Below are 26,030 nucleotides of genomic sequence, written 5' to 3' on the forward strand. Positions count from 1 at the left end.
CGCACAACATCGCCCAGAGCCGTCACACATACTTACCTGTCCGGCGACGTCGCTGTGACCGGCGAACCGCCTCCTTTCTAAGGGGGCAGTCCGTGCGGCGTCACAGCGACGTCACTGAAGCGTCACTGAACTGCCGCCCAATAGTAGCGGAGGGGCGGAGATGAGCGGGACGTAACATCCCGCCCACCTCCTTCCTTCTGCATAGCAGCCGGGAGGCAGGTAAGGAGAGCTTCCTCGTTCCTGCGGCGTCACACGCAGCGATGTGTGCTGCCGCAGGAACGAGGAACAACTTCGTTACTGCTGCAGTAACGATTTTTAAGAATGGACCCCCATGTCGCCGATTAGCGATTTTGCACGTGTTTGCAACGATGCAAAATCGCTTATCGGTGTCACACGCAACGGCATCGCTGATGCGGCCGGATGTGCGTCACGAATTCCGTGACCCCAACGACTCCGCATTAGCGATGTCGCAGCGTGTAAAGCCCCCTTTAGAAGCCAAACAGATTAAACAAGACCATCTCATTGATAAAAAAAAATATTTTTGAGGACAGAAAATCAACATGCAAGTGTAAATAAGTCTAAGAAATGAAAAAAAATCCCAAGGTTCTAAAATGAGATGGAATTAATCCATTTGGTTATTAATAGAATCAGTTAAATATTCAATATTTCTTTTACATTAGACAGAAAGTCTTTAATACCTGTATACCAGTTTTGAGCCAATAACGTTTTTTGCCGCAGTATGAAAGTGATGTAATAGCGTGGTGGAATCTTTTTATAAGCCCTTAAGATGAACATTAAGAGTGTAATTAAAAAAGAACATAATATAAAATTCTAGAGGTCAGGTACCTAACTTCTCTCCAGATTATCTTTATCTAAAGGTATTTGCAAAAGATGTAGATGAAGGTGCCCTCTTGGCTTCTCCAACAAGTTCGGGGAAGAACCTTTATTGAGTCTATGAAGAATCAGCTGAAGTATGGTCCTGAACCATTAACATTTTATACTAGGTGAGATTAGAAGCAGTGCTTGTAGATGTTTGGCATGATGTTGCCATATAATCTGTCACAACTAAATAAAGGCAGGATTAGTACATGCTGGAAAATTGTGTCCCTGCCCCTATAGTGCTGGCAAAATGCTGACAATAGGACGTACTAACTCAAAAAATAGTGGATGGTAAGTTATAAAACATAGAATTCAAGACAGTTCCTGGATTTAATGGACTGGTATTTGCTAAAAAAAAAGTTTTAACTTGTTGTGGGACATGTGGACTGCAAAACATGATTTTCTACAGGGTTTGTGTGAAGGGACAAGTATACCTTGAGCAGCATGAAAAAAGGAATATACTTCTCCCTTTTGCTTCCATGGTCTCTACAATCTTTATGACCCTCTTCACAGTGTTCCATTATTTTGTATGCTTCTCCTGTCCGATAAATTTCAACAATGAGATCCCTTTGCTGTGTTGTAAGCTGTTTGCTGTAAAATGCAACTATGAAAATGTGAGTAGAATCCTACCAGTGCAGCTAAACGTTATATTGAATTCATCAGAATTGGTGTAAATGATGCACTGACTACTATATAACAAGCGTTTGATCAATTCTGAACGCAACCACATCCCCAAGCATAAGAGGGTGTTCACATGTCACAGTCGTTGGTTATTCTCATTCAGTTGGAAGCTTGTTGTTTTCCCCTGTGCACGTTTAGTCGCTCCTTTGTGTGTGATTGCCGTGTGTAAGAGTTGTTGTTTTCCCCTGTCCATGTTTAGCTGTGCGGTTTGTATTTACATGGCTTACCACTCAGGTGGAGATGGGGAGTTACATCAAGGCTTGGACAGGAGTTAGGATCACGCTGGTGACTCAGACCTCAGTACCATTTAGCGTATCTATGAGTTGAGGGACAGTGCAGGGTTCTCCAGTCTGAGGGTCAGCTTAGGTGTCCTGGTCCTGTTATCTGGTCCCATGATATCATACTTATGCAACCACATTATGTTAGTTTTATTTTTTTCCCCCTCAAAATGATTACAGTTGCTCATTGGAATTTTATGGATTGTTGTGGGTGTGTCAAAGGTGGGAAAAGTTCTGAAATGTTTCTTCTTGTTACAATTTTTTTACATGACAAAAACCTGGAATTTTAAACAGGGGTGTGTAGACTTTTTACATCCACTGCATATTATGAAATTGGAGTGCTACTATAGATATCTTGTGATTCCTTTTTATATAAACTAATAAAAACCTTAGAAAATATTATCTGTTTGGGGTAAAATTTATTTTACTACAAATATTTGCCTCAATTGTAAAAACTCAAAGTTCCATAACTTTTTACAATATAATTTTTGCTGTATTTGTATAAATATAAAAATTCTAATTAATTTATTTTAGAAACAAATTGTGACTGTCAACAATTTAATCATTTTGCTGATAATTTTATTGATTTATCAAATACAAATTATGCTTTACAAATAATTATTACACATTCACTTGTATACTTATTTAAAAAAAAAACAACTTATTTTCCATACAGCAGAAATACTTTCTAACCTTTACTAAAAACTGCTCTATGTTTACTGTGGTGGCTCCATATGTCCGGTCAGTGCATTGTACTGAGCAGTAGTAGAGTGTGGAGAGCTGACTGAGGAGATAAGTTACTACAAGACACATATGGTTGAAGATGCAGAAAATACTGGCCACTTTTATATAAATACAATGAACAAACTGGTGTCTTTTGGTGCAATGAAAACAGACCATACACACCTATGTAAGCAAGAAGTAGTGAGAGCCTGTTTGGGTACCATAACATAGTGACCATAATGCGTGTCACTCTTCCTTTAGTTAAAAGAAAAAGGTTTTGGTACCGTGTTAGCCGGTTGAAAAATGAGGATGAGGGCAATCAATCACTCTTCCTTTAAAACCAGGACATTGAGTCGTTTGTGCCACAAAATTGGTGATATTGACTTGACATTCCAAATGTCCAAAATGTATGGTGTTTCTACTATGCAAGAAAAAAAATATATAAGAAGCCCCTTTCCAATATACTTACCTATCTGATTTTTCCCTGCCACTGGAGTCCTCTACTCCCTGTCTCGTTTCTTCGCATACAGTATGTCAACATAAGGTGATGTCTCATTTATACCACGTATTCTGCTGCCATTAAAACTGATATTATTGGAGGCATAATTAAAATATTGTCAGACTCCCATGTCTTATCTAGAAATGGCTGTAAAAACTGGAATGTGGAAGTTTCTTGATCTGTCTGGAACCACCAACGATGAGTACGCTGAACCCAATTTGGGACAATAGAACGCCTTTGGCTTTTCTCTTCATGTAGTAGTACTACCGTGTGTATGTTCTTCATCCAGGACATCATATCAACTTCTTATATCAAGCATTAGTTAGGAAGAAAATAATGAACTGACTTCAAGTGATGCTCAGAAGATGTCAGCTCTTTGATCAGGACGTGAAGCATCTGCTATTGACCATGGTTTGTACTTGACATCTGGCAATATAGATGCTACTGAGAACTGTTAAAGACACAAAAGAATAGGAGTCTGTCAGCCATATGGTCACTTACATAAAACGGTTGACAAAAAAAAGAGTGTCATTGTCACGGTGTAAATGGAGACAGGACAAGGGCCCTAGCCTCTCCCTAAGACTTGTGACCCTGTACTGTCCCTTATCTCGAAGGTAGATTTGATGGTAACCAGGTTTGAGCCCTCAGCGTGACCCTAACTCCTGTCAGGACCCTGATCTTACTCCCCCTCTCCCACATCCTCGGGGCGGGATGGAAAACACAAAAGGGTGCTTTACATGCTGCAACATCGCTAGCAATTGCTAGCGATGTCAAGCGCGATAGCACCCGCCCCGGTCGTTCGTGCGACATTTGGTGCTCGCTGCCGTAGCGAACATTATCGCTACGGCAGCGTCACACGCACATATCTTGTCAGCCACGTCGCTGTGACCACCGAACAATCCCTCCCTCAAGGGGGAGTTGCGTTCGACGTCATAGCGACGTCACAGCGGCTTCACTAAGCGGCAGGCCAATAGAAGCGGAGGGGCGGAGATGAGCGGGACGTAACATCCCGCCCACCTGCTTCCTTCCGCATTGCCGGTGGACTCAGGTAAGAAGATGTTCGTTGTTCCTGCAGTGTCACACGTAGCGATGTGTGGTGCCGCAATAACGACGAACAACATCGTATCTGTGGCAGCAACGATACTAAGGAAAGGAGCGACGTGTCAACGATGACTGTTTTTGAATGATTTTGCGATCGTTGATCGACGCTCCTTGCTGACACACGCTGCGATGTCGCTACCGACTCCGGATGTGCATCACTAACGACGTGACCCCGATGATATATCGGTAGCGATGTTGCAGCGTGTAAATCATCCTAAAGACAAAAACCCACAAAATGACACGGACAAGGGAGAACGGAAACATGTACACACACCAGTCAAAGCACACAGGAGGGACAATATGTGTACTGGGGACAATGCAAAAGGGGAGGAAGTAACGCACAACCGGGGAATGCTCATACCACTCAGAAGCGCAGCACGGATCACCATAAACAGGAAAAGCACAAAGACCAGGATCACTGGAGTAAAAACTGAAGACCCCCTGGAAGGATGCCGTGCCTTAAATAGGAAAGTGACAGTTGCACTTGGCAATCAGCAACCTGAGCCCTTAGGTCCAACTCAGGAGTCTGCAAAATTAACTCTTGCAGAGCTGAAGACCAGTGATCCTGGACTAGCCAATACCCGGCTCTGGTTGAACAATGCAGAAGCCTCTGGCTGCTTGTGAGACTGTGCAGTGTGAACAGAGTCTGACATCACAGTGCCAGCAGGTGTGGTCAGAGCTGAACAACGTATGACACGCATGTCCAACAAGTTAAAGTGCCATCAATCAAGAGTAGATAATATAATAATACTGTCTTACTATTAATATCATTATGAGAAGATAATAGGTTGAGTGTAATCTCAAACAATATACATAAATTGATCACATGAGCTTGAAATGCAGAAAACACAAACCTAAATCTGATAATAAACTGTAGGTTTGAAAATGCAGAAGACCTTATGTCACACAGGCATTGTCATCTTGGGAGTGATCTCACCTTTGGAATGAAGAAGAACCTTTGAGGAGCTGACATCAGAAGATGATAACAGTTCTGGTACATTTAATCCTGGATACTTGAAACATGAAGTTCTCAAGGCTTCAACTTCTCATCCACAATCTCAGGCCCATTGAAAACTACTAATGGAATCCAGGTCATCTGGTTTGTAGGGTTTGGATCTACAACCAAAGTAGAAATATTAAACTCTTTCAAATCATTGGTCAGACAATAACAGTAGTTTCTTTATCAAAATCAATTTGTATTTTAGTCTTATATATTACGGTCAATATTTTTCCATACTTTTCATACTTAGAATAGGCCATGAATATTACATTTGTGGGAGTCTAAATCTTGGTAACCGATTTTTCTTGGTAATGGTACCAGGCACAGCCACTATGGCCACTATGGCCAGTATGGAGCTATGCCTGGTAAACACTGAAGTGACATGGTGCTTGCAAGAGAACAGTTATCTCTATAAAACGCTCATCACTATTAAGCCAACACTGTTTCAACCATTTAGTGACCACTGATCTGACTTAAAACTAACTTGAGAAATAAGTGAATAGCATCCCCTGAGGGGGGATATGGAGCCGCTGTCAGATGTCCACTATAGCTGTTAGGCTGCATCATGAGTCACGATCGGTGTTGGCACTGACCCATCTATGCCCCTGTCAATAGAGTGTGGGGTTCCTCCTTTAAATCCATTAGCCTCCTGAGATCATGAGTATGTGGTCCTGATGGTTGCCATGGCAATTTACAGCCAAATAACGGCCTTAAGGCCGCTTTCCACGCAACGACATCGCTAATGAGATATTGTTGTGGGTCACGGAATTCGTGACGCACATCCGGCCTTGTTAGCGACGTCATTGCGTGTGACACGTACGAGCGACCGCTAACGATCAAAAATACTCACCACATCGTTGATCGTTGACACGTCGTTCATTTTCAAAATGTCATTGATCTTCTGGGACGCAGGTTGTTCATCGTTCCTGAGGCAGCACACATCGCTACATGTGACACCCCGGGAACGACGAACAACAGCGTACCTGGGTCCTCCGGCAACAAGGTGGGAGTGATGATCCTGCGGCTCCTCTCCGCCCCTCCACATCAATTGGTCTTCTACTGGGTGACGTCGCTGTGACGCCGAACGAACCGCCCCCTTAAAGAAGAGGGTGTTCAGCGGCCATAGCGATGTCGTTTGTGAGGTAAGTTAGTGTAACGCGTACTAGTGATATTGTGTGCCACGGGCAGCGATTTGCCCGTGACGTACAAACGACTGGGGCGGGTGCTTTCACTAGCGACATCGCTAGCGATGTCGCTATGTGTAAGGCGGCCTTTAGAGTCTGCCGGCTATAGTGACTGTTCGGAAGTTAGTAAAATTTAGGTGGTAATTACTGAAAAGCATCTGAAGGGTTAATAAACAACCTGACAGCATTTGTGAATATTATGTTTTTAAAATGGTGCTAATTTAGGGGGTTTTCTAATATAAAGATCCCTCAAAGTCACATAAAAACAGAATAGGAAATAAATAAGTTTTGTAAATTTACTTGAAAAAAGATGAAAAATTACTGGTACAATTTTAAAGCTTCTAACATCCTAACAAAATTAAAGAACATTTTAGAGATGGCGCTGATGTGAAGTGGTCATGAGGTAAATGTTATTTATTAACTATTTTGTGTGGTGCGACTATTTGGATTAAAGGGAGAATCATTCAAAGCTTGAAAATGTTTAGAAATTTGTAAAATTTCTGATATTTTTATAAACAACCACAAAACATGTTAACCTAAATCTACTATTGTCATAAAATATAATGTGTCACGAAATATCAATCTTAAAATCACTGGGATATGTTGAAACATTGTAGAATTATTGGCGCACAAAGTGACACACGCCAGATTTGAAAACTTTGGTTTGAATTAATTTAAATTATGCATTCAGCTGTTTTACTGAGCCGCTCAATTAGCAATTCCAGAGATTTGCTTTAGGCCTCCTTCACACATCTGTGTCTCCGGTACGAGTTACAAGTGAAAAGGTTTTGGTACCGTTTTCACACGTATTTTTTTTTGGTATCTGTTTTCACACGTACCGGAGACACGGACTCACTTAGATCCATTAAAATCATGGGGCTTGGTCACACAACCGTGTTTTCACACAAACTGTGTCTCTGTTAATTTTAACAGTGTGAGATAGAATATCCAAAATAAAATACAGAAAATCACATTATATAAATTATATAAATTTATTTGCATTTTGCAGAGAGAAATAAGTATTTGATCCCTCTGCAAACTAGACTTAATACTTGGTGGCAAAACCCTTGTTGGCAAGCACAGCAGAAAGACGTTTTTTGTAGTTGATGATGAGTTTTGCGCACATGTCAGGAGGAATTTTGGTCCAATGCTCTTTGCAGATCATCTCTAGATCATTAAGATTTTGGGGTACTTTGCACGCTGCAACATCGCTAGCCGATGCTAGCGATGCCGAGCGCGATAGTACCCACCCCCGTCGCAGATGCAATATCTTGTGATAGCTGTCGTAGCGAATATTATCATTACGGCAGCTTCACACGGACTTACCTGCCCTGCGATGTCGCTCTGGCCGGCAACCCGCCTCCTTCCTAAGGGGGCGGGTCGTGCGGCGTCACAGCGACGTCACACGGCAGGCGGCCAATAGAAGCGGAGGGGCGGAGATGAGCGGGACGTAAACATCCCGCCCACCTCCTTTCTTCCGCATAGTCGGTGGAGGCAGGTAAGGAGATGTTCCTCGCTTCTGCGGATTCACACACAGCAATGTGTGCTGCCACAGGAATGAGGAACAACATCGTATCTCCTATTGGTGCGACATTATGAAAATGTCCGACGCTACACAGATCACCGATTTACGATGCTTTTGCGATCGTTTATCGGCGCATCTAGGCTTTACACGTTGCGACGTCGTTACCGGCGCCGGATGTGCGTCACTTTCGATTTGACCCCGACGATATCGCAGTAGCGATGTCGCAACGTGCAAAGTATCCCTTTGAGGCTGTTGCTTGGCAACTTGAAGCTTCAGCTCCCTTCATGTTTTCTATGGGATTAATGTCTGGAGACTGGCTAGGCCACTCCATGACCTTAATGTACTTCTTTTTGAGCCACTCCTTTGTTGCCTTGGCTGTATGTTTTGGGTCATGGTCGAGCTGAAAGACCCAGCCATGACCCATTTTTAATGTCCTGGCAGAGGGAAAGAGGTTGTCGCTCAGGATTTTATGGTACATGGCTTCATCCATTCTCCCATTGATGTGGTGAAGTAGTCCTGTGCCCTTAGCAGGGAAACACCCCCAAAACATAATGTTTCCACCTCCATGCTTGACAGTGGGGACGGTGTTCTTCGAGTCATATGCAGCATTTTTCCTACTCCAAACATGGCGAGTTGAGTTAAGGCCAAAGAGCTCAATTTTTGTCTCATCTGACCACAGCACCTTTTCCCAATCACTGTTAGAATCATCCAGGGGTTCATTGGCAAACTTCAGACGGGCCGGCTGCACATGTGCCTTCTTGAGCAGTGGGACTTTGCGGACACTGCAGGATTTTAAGCCATTACAGCGTAATGTGTTACCAATGGTTTTCTTGCTGACAGTGGTCCCAGCTACCTTGAAATCATTAACATGTTCCCCCTGTGTAGTTTTAGGCTGATTTCTCACCTTCCTCATGATCCTGGATACCCATGAGGTGAGATTTTACATGGAGCCCAGATCGATGTCGATTGACACTCATTTTGTATTTCTTACATTTTCTTACTATTGCACCAACAGTTGTATCCTTTTCTCCCAGTGTCTTACTTATGGTTTTGTAGCCCATTCCAGCCTTGTGGAGGTCTATGACCTTGTCCCTAACATCCTTAGAAAGCTCTTTGGTCTTGTCCATGCTGTAGAGGTTGGAGTCTGACTGATTGAGTTTGTGAACAGGAGTCTTTTATACAGGTGATAATTTAAGCCAGCTGTCTATAATGCAGGTAACGAGTTGATTAGGAGTATCTAAGTGGTCCTCACACCAAGGCTTATGTATTAAAAATTGAGGCCTATGCAGATGATCTCCTATTTTTCCTTACAAATCCCCAGGTCTCCCTGCCCAACCTGCTCCGGGAATTCGAGATTTACTCCGGCCTGTCCAACTTTACAATAAACATGACCAAGTCTGAGGCCCTGAATGTGAACCTGCCTCCGGGCACGGTTGCTTCGCTCCAATCATCTTTTAGCTTCAAATGGGCCTCCAGATCTCTTGGGTACTTGGGGGTTCGGCTGGCGGCGGATATTAACTCGCTTTTCAAACTGAACTTCCTTCCCCTCCTTGGGACTGTCAGGGAGGACTGTACGAGATGGGCTAAAGGCTGGTTCACCTGGTTCGGAAGATGTGACATTTTTAAAATGAATGTCCTCCCTCGCATCCTTTACCTTCTCCAGGCTCTTCCAATACGGATTCCCAGGTCCTTCTTTAAGGAACTGGCCGCCCTGCAAACCAAGTTCATCTGGGATAACAAGCCAGCTCGAATCTCCCGCTCCTTACTGAGCAGACCCAAGAGGAGGGGGGGATGGGAATCCCAGACCTGAAGGTGTACTGCTGGGCCTCACACATGGTCAGGGTTATCGACTGGTGTCGCCACGCCAAGACGAAACCCTGGGTGGCACTGGAACAAGGTTCCTCTGCGATCAGTCTTACTGCAGCCCCTTGGATATCGAGCCCTCTTCCCGCTAACCTGAGACATCACCCCACAATCGGCGCCACCCTGGAGTGCTGTGCCTTGAGACAGGTCCGCAGCTTACTACTTCCAGTCCCCTCTCCTCTCTCGCCCATAATCGGCTCCCCAGATTTCTATCCGAGTCTCTCGACCCAGTCTTTCGCCGCTGGATAGAGGAGGGGCGCTTCCGGGCGTGTCACCTAAAGACTGACGGGGGCTGGCCCTCACTCAGGGGACTTACAGAATGCGAGACACTGAGACAGTTGGGAATCTGGAGGTCCATGCAACTCAGACATTACATCAGCTCTCTCCCCGACCACTCGTTATACACGACTCGTGTCACGGAGTTTGAAACGCTGTGTACCCGGGAGGGAGTGCTACGACACTCTCTTTCCCTGGTGTATAGGATGTTAGTAGATCCTGGCGACCTCCCCCCCCCACATATCTCGCACACTGGGAACAAGACCTGGGACTTTCCCTGACAGATACGCAAAGGACTAAAATTTTGTCGCTCGCTCACAAGACCTCAATAAGTTCCAGACTTCAGGAATCCAATTATAAACTCCTGTCGAGGTGGTATAGGGTCCCAACCAGATTACACAAGATGTTTCCTGGCGTAGACCCCCACTGTTGGAGATGTGGGACGGCTGAGGGGGACTTTGTGCACATATTCTGGTCGTGTCCGGCTCTCCGAGGGTTCTGGAACGGAGTGGGGGAGGTGATCAAACACGTGACTGGAACGACGCAGACTCTGGGTCCGGAGTTGTTACTTCTTCAACTGACTGAGATGTCCGTCTCTGCATACAAACAGTCGCTTCTGCACTTTCTGGTGATGGCGCCAGGTCATGCATCCCCTTGAAGTGGAAGTCGGACGCCCCCCTACTCTGTCCCTCTGGGCCTCCAGGGTCAATGATCTTCTACAGATGGAGGAACTGACCTCCTCCCTGCATGACCGGTACGAGCGCTTCCACGGGATCTGGCTTCCCTGGTTGGAATTTAAGTTTTCCAATGAATACGACCTCCTGCTGCGAGATGCGTAGGAGGAGTGCATTCTCCTCTGCCACTGGCCTTCCCCCCCCCCCCCCGGCGAACCCTCTCCCCCCCCTTTTTTTTTTTCTCCTCTTCTCTCTTCTTCTTCCCCTTTCTCTCTCTCCCTTCCCCCTCCTTCCTTTCCCCATCTCCCCCCTGCTCTGCCTTATCCCTTTCCCCTTCCACTCTTTTTCTACATCCCCCCTGTTTTTTTTTTTTCTCCCAACTTGTGTGAACTCACTCCTGTTGAGAGATGTCTGAGTGATCTTTAGGCACTTTTGCCTTTCTTTTTGGTACTTTTCTACCTTGTTTATGTTAAAAATTTGAAAAAGAACGGACCCGTTCGACAATTTGCGGGGTTTGCTCAGATGCTAATGATTTTGTACTGAGATGTATTCTACCAAACTCTGTTCAACTGTTCTTGTCTATTTTTTCAGCTGACTGCTTTAAGGCTTGTCTGTTGTATAAATAAAGAATTTAAAAAAAAAAAAATGATATTTGATGTTGTAGATGTCGAGCTATAACCTATCCTGTCCCTTCTCCATCAAACATCCCCGTTTCTGTTGGCTTTGGCCGGTAACAGCAGAGAACTAGTCCTGGACTAGACGCTCCTCAGGATGCTCCGTCACTTGGTCACCGGTGGACGATCTTCTGCCGTTTCCTCCAAACTTTCCACGTTCAGTTGCTTCAGTGATCTGATCTGGAGACGGCCGCACCTGCAGGTGGGAGACAGCGCTGAGATCTCCAAGACGTTCACTCAGAATGACGTCAAACTCTTCTTGGAGCTGAAGGGCGACACTAATCCTTTGCACCTAGATGAGAACTTTGCCAAGAACACAAGGTTTGGAAAACCCGTCATACATGGGGTTCTCCTCAACGGCCTGGTGTCCGCAGTGTTGGGCACGAAGCTGCCGGGGTATGGCTGTGTGCTCCTTTCCCAGGACATTCGCTTCCCGGCACCGCTCCACGCTGGAGAAGAAGTCGTGGCAAGAGCACAAGAAAAAGCGCTAAAGAAATCATTGGCGTTCATCAGCGTATCGTGTGTGGCCACTGATGGTGGCCGGACCGTCATGGAAGGGGCAGTGAAAGTGCTAATTCCTGGTTTACCAACAGTATGAGACTTTGTGTGATATTCTTTAGGTTTAAGATTATTTTATCTTTAGCTTGCTGTCCCCGGCACAGAATATTTTCATAAAAAATGTTGGTGATTATTAAAAAAAAAAAAAGGAGTGTCTAAGTGGTCTGTAGGAGCCAGAACTCATAATGGTTGGTAGGGGATCAAATACTTATTTCTCTTTGCAAAATGCAAATAAATTTATATAATTTGTACAATGTGATTTTCTGGAATTTATTTTGGATATTCTATCTCTCACTGTTAAAATTAACCTACTCTTAAAATTATAGACTGTTTGTGTCTTTATCAGTGGGCAGACTTACAAAATCAGCAAGGGACCAAATACTTATTTCCTTCACTGTTTACTTTGTGGGGTAAGACAATGTCTTTATTGATACCATTATGGGATAGATATGACATTTTTACCACTTGTTACAGTATTTTTTTGTAGTATTGCAACAACCAAAAAATATAAATATTGTGTTTTTAATCTTTTTTCTGTTCACGGTGTTTACCCAATGGGTTAATTATTTTTATGTTTTGCTAGATTGGACTTTTCTGATTTCGGTAATGCCACATATGGTTGTTTTTTTTTTTTTTTTTTTTTTACTATTATCTTTATTTTTATTAGGGGAAAAATGAGGGTGATTTGAACTTTCATGGTTTTTTCATATTTTTTTTAAATATTTTTTTAAATTTTCAATGTATTTATTAGTTTTCCTCAGGGAACTCAACCTGTGATCGTCTAAATCGCTTGTGCTATATACAGCAATACCATAGTATTGCTGTATATAGCAGAAATCACAGTCTCTTTTGAAGCTCAGCCATAGATAGATTTCAAGAGAACTCTAATGAAAAGCACAGAGGTCTTCAGCAGACCCCCTGATGTTATAGCAACACATCACTGACCCGCAATCATGTTACGGGTGCATAAAGTAACACGTCCCACCATGAGGGTACGAGTTTGACAGCGGCATTAAACAGGTTAACAATCGTGGGCTGTGCTTCGCTCCACCAGTGGTTGTTAGCAGCAGGTACTTTCTGTAATATACAACCACTACCTGCCGAGTATGATGCGGGCTCACTCCGTGAGCCTGCTCCATACACTAGGGTGCCAAGGAAATGCATGGTAAAAAATTAAGTAGCACGTTTTTGAAGGTCTTACCCCCTAATTTTGTTCCTTTTTGGTCATAGATATTTTATAATTGTCTTTGTTTAAGATACTGGTTGCTCAATGGCACATCAAATTGCAGTTTCTGTTTCTATTTGGATTGATTAAATTGATATTTATAAATGCAGCAATGCTACTTAGATTTCGTCAGTAGACTATATGCATCATCCCCACTACTGGCTTATCATTGCTATTGAATAATGAAGGAAGTATTATACCTGTATTAAAGGTATTTCGAATATTCACTATGTAATCACATCAACTATATTTTCTTTCATGTAGATGATGAGTACTGGTACTGGAACATCACAAATAAGCAAAGGCAAAGCTCATGGTATATGTTTAATTGAAGGGACAACAAGTTCAATAACAGGATGCAAACTGCCTTCAAGCATTATCCAGATTCTTTCCACTGCATACTGTTGAACGTCAAACTATTCAAGACAGCGCTACGGCAATAGTAAGAGAAGTGATACAATTTTGGGCAAAAGCACGAATTCCTACACGTCAGGAATACAACATAGTTGTGAAACTTAAAGACCTACATGGTAAATGGCAAGGATTTAAGAAAAATTCTGGAAGAAAAACTGACTCACAAAAACACAAAGAAGAAGAGTTTACAGATATTTTAGACAATCTTTTTTACATAGCGCATGCAGATGCCATGAGCATGATAAACATTGAGGAGGATAGAATGTTTCTGGAGGCGCAAAGGGAGAAAGGAAGAAGAAGTATGGGTCCCATCGATACAAAGCTTACTAAAAAAAAGAGGAACGGCGCAGACAGCGAGACTCGCTGCAAGAGCTAAGAAAACAGAAAGAAAAGCACAGAAAGCAGGATCTATTGGTCACTGGAAAAACACAGATGTGAATTACCAGATCCGAACAAGTCAACACTGGTATGCAGTACAGCTGCCGCATGTTCCGCAAAAAATTGAACTGACTGCTACACTGCTACTAAGTACTGATACATGTACAATGTACATAATGGTGTAAGCATATTTTACTGTAATAGAATGCTTACTGCCATTCTATGTTTTTTGAATTATAAATAGTATATCCAGTTAAAGATATGATGACAAACTGAGTGGTTATTGTACAATATTGTGGAAAATGAGAAACATAGAATAATTCACATGTCTTGAGCAAGTGGTAAATATAAATTTAATGTCAACATATTTTAGATGGTGAATCCTTATGCCGAAAGGAACAAATTTGAGTGGTAAGACTTAACAATTTCCAAAGTTAATTTTTCCTTGGCACCCTAATACACCTATTACTGACTTGTACCATACATGTACAGCGGATGTCGTAAAGTGGATTAATAGAGGTGTCAACTTTAATCATGATTCATCCATTGTGTTCCAGTCCATCGGGAAAGTTTAGTGGTCAGTGCAAAAACTGTAATATTTCAACCTGCTGATGATAGATTTCTTTTAACTCTATCCACTCGTGAACTCGTATCTGCACTTTTGTCTCTCTTTAAAAGTATGGTTCACATTTTCCATTTAAATTATACAGTTACCTGATGCCGCACTTTTTGTGGTGGCCTCATTGCTACATCCATTTCTGTAGGAGCAGGAATGGCATTGAAGTGCAACTCCTTGACATTTACACAACTGCAAGTCCTTCCCTTGTTCGATCTGAATCTGCAGAAGAATATGAAGATTGTACATTATTAATGGCCGGTATGGACCACACATACCACACAAGTGGAGTGAACCTGGAAGACTGTGCTGATACTTATAGTGCAACATGTTTCATTAAGCCTATTAATAGGGCCAGGTTCATAGGTAGCTGGAGAGATGGGTGGGTCTGGCTACCTACACACCCTCTCCCATAGGTGTGTCACATGACATGTTTAATGGAGTCTGTCTGTTTGACAGAGGGAAAGAGACTGCAGCCAGTATGGATAGTGCTGGGCTGTAGGAAGGATCCTCTGAGCCAGGTCGTGTACGTACATTGACAGGAGTCAGTGTGTGGATGCTGCCATACCTCCAGTGTGGGCATATCCACGAATGACACGGGCAGTATAAAGGGCCGTGAAGGGAGGCTGAGATACTTTCCTGCGATACTTCCGGGAGCAGAGAGGTATCTGAATCTCTGCAGGCATGCCCGTGAGTGCCCTAAACGGACTTGAAAAACCGTGTTATGTTTAAGTTGCTGTAAAGCCGAAGGAAGGCTGATCTATTGTTATTTTCTGGAGTGCAGTTTATGGAGCCCTTAATAAACCCCATGAACGTTTGAATGGGAGAAGTGTTTCCTATCGCTACACTGAAGACCAGCAAGTGAGTGAGTAACCACATTTTACACTGTGTGAAATATCACAATGTATAATGCCAGGCAGAGACATACAGAAAATATAGCTAAACCTTCATTGGAGACATGGTTTTGTAATCAGTACAGTCAGGCAGAGTGTATGCTTTTTGGTCACTTGGAATAAATTATCCCATAAGGGTGCTCTTAAAGTAAATTTCTTATCACTAGGGGGGTTCCTCATAAGTAAAAAAGGTTGGGAAACACTGATTTAAATTACCACAAAGTCATTACCTGGTTGGTTTCTTTAGAGCAGGAATCCACAGGAAAACTATCACAGCCCTGGCAGCACAGACCAGTGGACAAACACGCCGGTGTCCTACAGTAGATTTCATATTTCTGAAAGGAAAATAGCTATAAATGTACCAATATTAGCATTAGTACAAGAATGGCACAGTGATGGGAGCAGCCACATGTACATGCATGAATTGACAGTTAGTATTATTGTGCCTCGTCTAGGAATGACATTTTGATAATCTATTGTTATCAGATCATCAATATTAGATCAGTGTTGGTCCAACACCAGGCAACACCATGATCGATCTCAGACAGTGTCAGCTCCACTGATGGCTGGATGGAGCTAGAGCAGGTCGGCTCTGATCAATATGTAGTGGCTATTCTCAGGTTGCTCCTGTAGCAGCTAGTAATGGCCAATACACAGTGTATGAAGCTGCACAGTTCTAGTTCCGTACTCTGTTTACATCCAGGCAATGCCAGAGTTAATCATTGGAGGTGACCCCAACCAACCTGATATTAATGACCTGTCCCATGGGTAGGTTATCAATATCACAACCATGGAGAATTAAAAGAAACAAAAAGTTATCATCACCTATCCACAACTCAGATTTTAAATGTATGATTGCTGGGGGTCCAACTGCTGAGACCCCACCACTAATTTAGAGAATGAGAGGCAGAATACACAGTTAATGGAGCATTGGTCACAAATGCCTATGGTTCATTGACAAAGCAGCATTAGGACTCCTATTCTTTCGATCAGTGGTCGAACCCATAAATCTGACCTTGGATAGGTTCATGTATTATGTAGAATTGAAAACAAATATCATAAAAATTCAAAGGATGTACATTTGGTCATTTATTTACCATCACTTTATCATTATATTAGTAAAAATTTACAATAATCATTTTTGACTGGGTTGTTAAAGGGTCAGAAAACCCAAGGTGAAATACGGTATACAGGAGGTCTGGTCTAATGAGGATTCTCATTAGGTAGACAAGAGAAGATGCAATGGGGTTAGCAGCTCTCATGGATAAGGCATATTAGTGCCATACATAGATTTCTCCTGAGGTAGCATGGTCAAGTTATCCATAGATTACTACCAATCACTGGTGGACCCAGCAGTGATATGTCTTTTGAGGCAATCTTTGGATAGCTCATCTCATGAGAATAAGAAAGGATTGTATAAAGTGTTCAGGGTCTACACTATACAAGCCTCCAAGTGATGCTACATTTCAGGCTGTCCGATTGGGCCGCTTTGGTCTAAAGTCCCCTTAAACATTAGATTAATGTAGGCTGATCCCAGCAATATTAATGGGTTTGGCCAACAGTATAGTATATAACGTCATCGAACAGATGATCGTTGGAGAGTTTCCAGGCATGACATCAAAGTCTGCAGTCACTCTCTGTAAATGCAGACTTTTGAACCCTGACAGCATGCGGTGTGCATGCTCTTAGGATTCGCCATTATTGCTGGTAAGAATAAGCGGTCACATAATGCACAGCTGTGTAGTGGTGTAGCTATAAGGAGTACAGTGATGGCTATTGCACCTGGGCCCGAAGGCTCCTTTGCCATTTAAGTAGCCTCCAATATTATTAATGGCACGTGGTAGGAGAGAAGCCTTGTTAGAGGTTTTGTTCTTTGCCAGGTGATTACACCTCTACATCTATGACTGATTATTGGAACCTCTTTGTAGGGTGTGTTTTACCAGACATTCACAGTGCAGGCAGTAGTCCAAGTCAGCAATGTAGATAGATCCATTGGTAAATGTGCGTCCATTTAGAGAGCAATCTGAAGCAAAAAATATATATCTTTTACACAGTGTTCATACCTCTTCACACAATCCATATGTAATGTTGGAATACACAAAACAGTAACTATAATTAAAGGTAACCTGTCCGCAGTTTTTAGCAAAACAAACCACACACATCTACGTTCTAGGTTAGGTCACTGTAATCCAGAATCAATTCATACCTTAATTTCTGTATACCTCCTTTGCGTCCCAAAGCAATCTATTACATTTTTATGCTATTAAGCCACAAGGGCAGGGGATACATAGTTCTCCATCCTCTTTTCAATCTTCCCCTCTTGCCACAGATCCCAGATTAACACATCACTTTTGTTTGAGTGACTTGCTTTCCTGCTGAAAATCTCAGCCAGATGCCATCATTCTTGGCTGCAGTGCATAAGAAGTAAACTAGTGATGATGCAGCAAAATCAGGACTATGGATCTGCGCATGCGCTGCCGCTTCAAGAATATTAATGACACGGGGAGAAATGGAGTCTCCAGGTAATGTACTGCAACGGAGGTAGGTCACGCTGATAAAAGTACAAAAATACATACAGCTGCACTCTAAAATGCTATCATTGAAAAAGGGAACTCTGGCATTGCATGACTGCTATAGGAATATATGAAAAAAGAGATATTCAGCTTATGTGTTGGCCAATGCATGTGAGCCCAATAACCAGTGGCAAGGTGATCTCAATATACCAGAACCCTAACTTAAATGCCGCTATCTGGGTTAAAAACCTACATGTCTGAGCAAGAAGGATACAGCTATAAAGGAGGATGGACACAGCCTGGTTATAGGGCGGAGTGCTCAGTCAGAAATAAATGCACTACAATTATATCAAAAACATTGACTGAGCACTCCGCCCTAACACCAGGCTGTGTCCATCCTCTTTTTTTCTGCACACACATGTATGTTTTTAACCTAGATAGCAGCATTTAAGTTAGGGTTCCAATATATTGAGATCACCTTGTCGTTGGTTAGTGAGCTCACATGCATTGGCCAATACATAAGCTAAATATCTCTCTCTTTTTTTTTAAATATTCCTATAGCAGTAATGCAGTACCAGAGTTCCCTTATTCATTGTTAGCATTTTAGAGTGCACTATATGTATTTATGTAGTTATATTGTGTTTTCAGCTAGCACCTGTTCACATTTGTTGGATGTGCGGATCAGTCTTTTTCATATAACTCTCATAAAAGTGACCTATCAATGAAGGAGCAACGGATGGCAGTGGGAGGGGAAATTAGAAAGAGGACAGACAGCTAGAAGTGCAAGACCAAGCCCCCTGCACTTGCAGCTCATTAGCTAATAATTGAATAGAAGATTACTTTAGAAAGTAGAAGAAAGCAAACAAGAATTACAAAAATGTTAGTATGAATTGAGTCTGGGTTACAGTGACCTACCATAGATGTGTTGGGCTTGAAGTAGTAAAACCTATTGACCGATTCCCTTAAAGAATACAATTCTTTTCCAAAATTTATCTCAGTTAGATTTTGTCTCACAAAAGCTGCAGGTCCACTTACATATTATTCATCATTTGTTACAATAGTGACATACAAAGGATAAAAGTTGTTTTTTTTTTACTTTTGTTTTGCTGTATTACTTCTAGAACGGCAGTGCCCATTTTATTTTAATGGATAAAAGCTAATGGCAACAATACGGTACTCATTGATCCTGGAAACAAATATCAATGTTTTGCAATAAATTTTACCTTCAGGTTGTTCTCTTTCATAAAGTGTTATCTTCGTTTCTTCCAAAACTGTGAGTGAAAGCCTTGTGTTGTATGTCCAATGTGGAAGATGACCTGAATGGCTTGATGGAGAGATTGAAGCCATATCGGTGTCATCTGGCAATGATGATGACCTGCTGAGATCAAGTGGTGATACATGGAGGTTTTCTTCTCTATCAAAGACTTCAGAAAATGTTGTGAGCGTGGAAGGAGGTTTGGAAACCTGTAGTAACTGATTTAAGGAACTCTTGGAAGGTGATGGTGAAAGAGATGACTCAGAAGATCCTTCAGACATGCTATTAGGGGACCATTTTGTGGCAACTTGATCATCGAACGTTGAGGTAGAATGAATTGTTGAAAATAAAGGTCTTCTGGTGGTTCCAAAGATAGTCGGAAATATGGCAGAGGTAGAAATGGACACATAATCAGACTTTAAAATGTTACTATGAGATATTGGATTCACCTTTATATCTGTTGTTGGTTCTGATTGTAGATCAGACACTAAATCGAGGGTCTGAGAAGTTACATCGATTTTAGACATTTTTTTATTATCAAACGAGTAGTAACTTGGGACCTCAGTTTGAGTAACAAATCTGGGAAGTAATGAGGAAGTGGATGCAATCACAAAGTTCCTCCTTGATATCAGTTTCAAGTTTAAGGACAGTCGGCTAGGTGGGGGTGAGTCCGTAAAACTAAGCAGCTTTATTGGATCATTGACTTCTTGTATTATTGTATTTTGCTGAAAATATGGTATCTGCTTAGTGTCAGAAGAGCCAGGGACTTCTAGAAAAGAAAAATACATGATCATAATATGTCTGAGGACTTATATCAAATCATGTTATTGGCCATACCATTCAGACAATCCTGAGTCTTCTGCTCACATGGCGTACAGGAACCTTCTCTCTCTTCACAATGAACATTTCCAGCCTGAGGACAAAATCTGTATGAACATCACTATACCTCAGTCATTACTATGCACTGCAAGGCCAAAGCTCGCCTAAGCCATGAAACATTGATCTTCAGGTTATGAGAAAATTCAGATTATTTCTAAGTTCATCACAGATATTTCATTCTAACCAACCGGTGGAGGAAGGTTGAACTAGATGGACCTAGGTCTTTTTTCAACCTTAGTAACTATGTAACTATGTAAAAAATTATAGAAATCTGTTACTGGTCTGTACATATCTGATGTTTATGGCCAACTTAAAGGGATTGACCATTTTCTGATCAAACTTCTAAAATGCCTTTAACTTTTGCATTCTGTCATAATCAGAGTTGGTGCGAATTTATTCACACGTCCTATTTAGAGATGAGTGTACCCGAGATTCAGTGTTTGTACCAAACACAGACTTTACAAAAAACCATTATGACCATTTTCTGATCAAACTTCTAAAATGCCTTTAACTTTTGCATTCTGTCATAATCAGAGTTGATGCGAATTTATTCACACGTCCTATTTAGAGATGAGTGTACCCGAGATTCAGTGTTTGTACCAAACACAGACTTTACAAAAAAAAAAAGGTTCGGAGATCAGGTGCTGTTAGGCTGTACAAAGGGCAAGTAAGACGTAGTACAGTGTATTCCCCACAAGGTGGCAGTAGAGTAGTGAAGGAGAGTCAAGGTAACACTGTAACAGAAAGGCAGATGAAGTACAGCTGTGTAACTTCAGCAGGCAGTTAACAGGCAAACCACCAGGGGACAATAGAGTAGTCAAAAAGTCAGGGTCTAGCCAGTAGAGTCAAGTCACAGCAAAGGGAAGGTCAAAAATAAGCCGGAAAACAGAACTGAGACGGAAGCCGGGAGATCAGGTATGCAGAGGGAAATACAAACAACAGACAGGAGCGGGAAGTCAGGGACTGGGATAGACTGGGGAGGGTACAGGTCAGGGCACGGTAACAAGGAGTCAGATCAAACAGGAATTCTCACCAAAGCAAGTCACAGGCTGCAGAGCAAAATTATAACCAGCACAGGAATGCAGGTTCAGAGACCATATATATTGTCTCCTGAAACCAGAATGAGGCTGATGGGAGTTAACCCCTGACATGACCAGACCGGGTCTGTGATACTCTGGAGCAGAGAAAACTGGTCCTGGATCATGACAGGTTGTTTACGTATGCTGACCACTTGTGCGAGCATCGCTATGCTTGGGTACACTTGGTGATCAGCCCAGTGTGAGCAGCTTGCAGTGTTTGATTGGCTAGTACTGGGGGAAACAACAGCGTGATCGAATGTCGTGTGCACTAAACTAAAAAAAATGAAAAACCCTGACCACCCTTCCCCGGAAGTGATCTGTTTATTGCTGGCTGCATGTGGGTGGAGACCTGAACTGCCCAATCAGTGACTTCCATTGGGGTTCAGGTCAAGTCCCAAGCCGAACTTTATCTAAAGTCCGGCTGAACTTCCATGGGTCCTCTCACCTATAGTCCTATTCCATTGGCCATGAGAATGGTCTGTGGCTCCTGGAATGGAAGAGGAAGTAACATCTTTAACCTGATGGCATTTGCAGCTTTTCTTTTGATTCTCCGTTTTGGCATGACATGATTGTTGTGACATTAAGCACATGTCCGCTAATCAAAGAAGAGCCATGGACTCTGTCAGGTAAGATGGAATACTCCATCCAGAGGCCACAGTGCACTGTCGTGGCAGATGGAATGGGACCCGCAGATAGATTCGCACCAACTCTATTCATAACCAATCATAGATATCCAAAGTATTTCCATCAGCGTTCACGGATCAGCATTCTAAGCAGTGGATGACTGGTGGGCACATGTCCATAGGGGTCAAGATGACAGCTGCCACATGATTAATCCATCAGCTACCTGCCTTTCTGGGCAAGCACTAAACAAAGGATAGATGAAATAAATGGAAGTGCAGATATAAACAACAAAATATCCGCTATATACACAGAAGTGAACACAGTGGGGTGACAGCTAACTCCACTATCTCAAGTCTTATGAACCGGGAAAGCCGTGGGCATCAGGGGTTTTGCAAAACAATACAGAGCGAAAGAATGGCGGTATTTATTTACGTTTAAGTATGACAGACTACAGTTGAGGCCATTTTAGAAGTCCAAGTACATATTCTCCAACATCTTTAAGACTAAATATACAAATCCAATCTATCAGTTGGGTCACATGAAGAAATTAGCATGAGATTTGAAGGAAACTGGTAGAGACACTTACAAAACAATGGCATACAACACAGGGATCAGGCTTCAGTATGTAGGAACCTCCATTCTCCATAATATGTTCCTCGAAGGCACACTCTGATATAAGAGAGGGAAAATGTTATCATATTATAAGTGCTTCTGTCAGGAATGCCCTGGTTACCTATTGTTTGGTTACCCCGCCCTTAACTTTGCCTTCAGCCAAGATGGTGGAGCATGCTTCTGTGACGCCCTGGACTAGCCAGGTAGTTACATACATACCAACATACACACCCCCACCCTAGTCAGTTACAACAGTCAGACAAAAACCCTTGTTGCCTCCCTCCAGGGCCTGATGTCCACACCAGGTGCGGCGGAGCCAGGCGGTTGGCCCCACCCACCGAGGAGTTCACAGGCCTGGAGGCGGGAAAAGTGTCAGTGTAGTCTTGGAGGTGAAAGTGAGAGGAGTAAACACTTGAGGTGTCTGGGTAGGAGCCCAGGCACTGACAGCAAGGTTGGCAGACGGTGGTGGCCGTCTGCAGGAGTTGGTGGAACTCCGCAGAGCCGTAAGGACCGGGGTCGGGCGACGGCCCGCCGGTACCGGACCAGGGAACGGAGTGAAGCTAAGTACACAGGCAGGGCCATCGGACCCCGACCAGGCTTGGAGCCGCCGTCAATAGTCAAATCCGAATGTGACAGGAACCCCAGGGGTTTCCTAACAACCAAGTCCCGATTGAAGGCAACCGTCCACCCAGAGAGGATATACAGCCACTGCCACAGGCTAGAGATCCAAGGGCCAGTGCCTGCGGGCAAAACGGGTTCCTACGGCACCTATATGCCGGGGAGCGGACTACCGGTGGGCAACCACAGGAGTCAGAACATTTCTAAAAGGTGCAGGGAAAGACAGCCACCATCAGCCGTCCGGGGATAGCACAACAACAACACTGCAGCCGGCTGCGGGACCCGTCCATCCGGCCGTTTTGGTTTACCAGAGACTCTGTCAGTGATTGTCTGAGTGAGTACACCAGTGCCGTCCGGCACCGCGCCGTGCAGTCCCTGCACCCCCAGCCATCCAGCCTCCCCGTTACACCATTACACCACCGGGTCCCTGGATCACGACCCCCTACCCACGGAGGGGACAACATCCTCGCTGCTCCCTACCATCTATCCCGGGATCCCCGTCACCAGCAGCGGTGGTGCCATCATCACCACGTCCCGTGGGTGGCGTCACAAACTCTCTCCCCAAACAAACCATCCCTTTTCACTCACGGGCGAAGAGCGCTGCTCGAGTCCCCGGGTCGGTCCACCGCTCGAGCCACCGAGCAGCAGCAGCAGAAGCTCCGGACCCGAGCGTGGTGAGCACGTCCCCACCGCCCGCGACACTTCCAATAAGTTCCTCCCTTGCCACCTGTTTGTCTTTAATATCTAGCCTGGTTTAACTCTCACTGCTTGAGTATTGTGTAAAGCTCCTGCTTGCCGTTCTCTTGCTGGAACAATCTCTTTCCGAATCGTTCCTTCCTCCTAATCTGTATCCCGCACACCTGTCAGCAGCCTGATTATCGTCTGCACCTGCCGTGGAACTACAAGTCCCAGACTGTACCTGAGTTCCCTCTTGTTAGTGTACTTGCTGCTTCCAGCGTTTTCCCTGTTTCCCGCTATTGGACTCCAGCTATTACCACCAGTATCGTGACAGCTTCATTCTACAACTTATAGTGGTAAAAATAGGATGAGAGAGAGACTGCACCCAATAGAAAATAAAAACTAAAGTGTGGGTAGAACCTACTGTACATGTGTGGATGTGAAGCAAATCGGTGCCAGAGGGAGTTATTGACTAAAGTGACCCCCTGTACATCCTGTACTGACGTAGTGAGTGACTCCACCGGAATGACATTGTCCTATTATGTCTACAGTGTGAGGCTCCAAATTTTATATTTTTGTTGAATTGACAATAGGGTGCTGGTAACACATAAATTACGGACATAACATATCTTTTAGAAACATAATCCATACCTTCACAGGTCGCACAACATTCTCCAGGAAATGTGTATGGATGGGAACAAGAGATGGAACAGGAGATGGCTTCACATTGTACCTCACCATCCTCATGATAAAAAAATAAAATTTTTAAAGTAAAATAAATGTATATTACATAGCAAGGTGTCTAAGATCTCATTCTTAAAGAAAAACTTGTGTCCAGCGCAATGAAGCGGGTCCAACTCATAAAATTTCCAGGTTTATTTTGACAAAAAGCGGTCTCATTAAAATAGACAATTACATACATGTAAAGGTCAGGCAAAATCTCTGATGGAGGAAAAAATATAGACAACGGCGACGCGTTTCAACTACATAAATGTAGTCTTTGTCAAAAACATTTTATGGAAATTTTATGAGCTGGACCCGTTTCATTGCGCTGGACACAAGTTTTTCTTTGTTCTTGGTTATCTGGGTGACCACACCTGAAAGTACGAGCTGCATGGAATTCTGATTCAAGTCCACACAAGGGTGAGCTGAATGTTGAAGTTTGTTCTATTAAGATCTCATTCTGAAGTCCGTTTTTCATGTACGTGTTCTGTCCATGATTTTCGCAGATAGACACGTTCCAATTTATAATTATACAGCTGTTCACACCTCAGTGTTTTTTATGGATCACGTGTCCACAAAATAATAACAGAGATGTCCGTTTCTGATTCAAATCGTGGATCAAAATTACTCTTAAGACCACTTTACATGCTACGATTTATCTGACGATCTCATTAGCGATGTGACACGCCCAGATCGTAGTTACGATTTGCCGAGATCGCTCATAGGTCGTTTATTAGCGGTCACACGTAACGATCTCACAAGCGACGCCAAATCGTTCAGCGATATATTGTTTGACCAAGGCGGTCGTGTGGATGTTGTTCGTCGTTTGCAGGGTGTCAAACGTACCAATATGTCTGCTGCGATCCAAACGACGAACAATATTTTGAAAATGAGCGACGTGTTAGCGATCAACGTTTTTCAACCTATTTGTGATCGTTCGGAGTCGCACGTAGGTGTCACACGCAACAACATCGCTAACGATGCCGGATGTGCATCACGGAAACCGTGTCCCCGCCGACATATCGTCAGATAAATCGTAGTGTGTAACGCTGCCTTTATAAGTCTATGAGTCCATAAAAATCACAGACAGCGCACGGATAGCATCAAGGCACAATCCGTGTACAGTCTGGGATTAACATAAAATCTTTTCAAAAAGACTGATGAATATCAGTCCCTTTTTCACATATGAGAAAAGAATGGTCTAAAGAATTCAAAATTAGTTATCACTGGTCGTTCTTAAAGAATAGGGAGTTTAAATTTAATTATCTAATCTAATTAATGTAACCCTTTCCTTCACTCCCAATAAAAGATAAATCATTTTATTATGACCAAGCTATCTAATGGCTTAAAATAAACTATAATAGCGTAAAATGTAAGCAATCAAGCTCATAGTAGCCAGTCTTCTACTTAGGACAACCCCTTCTAATTTCACATTTTTATCAAGTAAAATAATAAAGCCTATACTCACCTGCCATATGGGCGCTCTTCCAGTGGTGTCCGGGCTTGTGATGCCAGAGCTCATGTGGGGTTGTGACATCACGCAAGCCCTGTGTCCAATCAGCAAAGACTTCTGTCTCAAACTTCAGACCAAACAAATTGTTCAACAAG

General features: G+C 43.1%; 2 protein-coding genes across 2 annotated transcripts in view; one reads left to right on the forward strand and one right to left on the reverse strand.

Moving 5' to 3' along the window:
• Positions 1-2,449: 2,449 nt before the first annotated feature.
• Positions 2,450-26,030, reverse strand: part of VWCE (von Willebrand factor C and EGF domains) — a 103,219-nt gene continuing 79,638 nt past the window's right edge. The window contains exons 23-31 of the mRNA XM_075326437.1: positions 24,351-24,441; positions 22,378-22,460; positions 20,047-20,122; positions 19,178-19,978; positions 17,382-17,464; positions 15,672-15,776; positions 14,647-14,770; positions 5,099-5,277; positions 2,450-3,511 (exon numbers count right to left, since the gene is read on the reverse strand). Of these exons, the coding sequence (XP_075182552.1) occupies positions 5,192-5,277; positions 14,647-14,770; positions 15,672-15,776; positions 17,382-17,464; positions 19,178-19,978; positions 20,047-20,122; positions 22,378-22,460; positions 24,351-24,441 (1,449 nt within the window). The 3' untranslated portion in view covers positions 2,450-3,511; positions 5,099-5,191. The remainder of the gene's footprint in view (positions 3,512-5,098; positions 5,278-14,646; positions 14,771-15,671; positions 15,777-17,381; positions 17,465-19,177; positions 19,979-20,046; positions 20,123-22,377; positions 22,461-24,350; positions 24,442-26,030) is intronic.
• Positions 11,455-13,930, forward strand: LOC142255034 (uncharacterized). The gene is made up of 3 exons (XM_075326466.1): positions 11,455-11,949; positions 13,405-13,456; positions 13,566-13,930. Exons 1-3 carry the CDS (start codon positions 11,455-11,457, stop codon positions 13,928-13,930), a joined length of 912 nt encoding a protein of 303 aa, XP_075182581.1.

The sequence above is a fragment of the Anomaloglossus baeobatrachus genome, chromosome 10 (assembly GCF_048569485.1).
Source record: "Anomaloglossus baeobatrachus isolate aAnoBae1 chromosome 10, aAnoBae1.hap1, whole genome shotgun sequence".
In the NCBI taxonomy this organism is placed as follows: Eukaryota; Metazoa; Chordata; class Amphibia; order Anura; family Aromobatidae; genus Anomaloglossus; species Anomaloglossus baeobatrachus.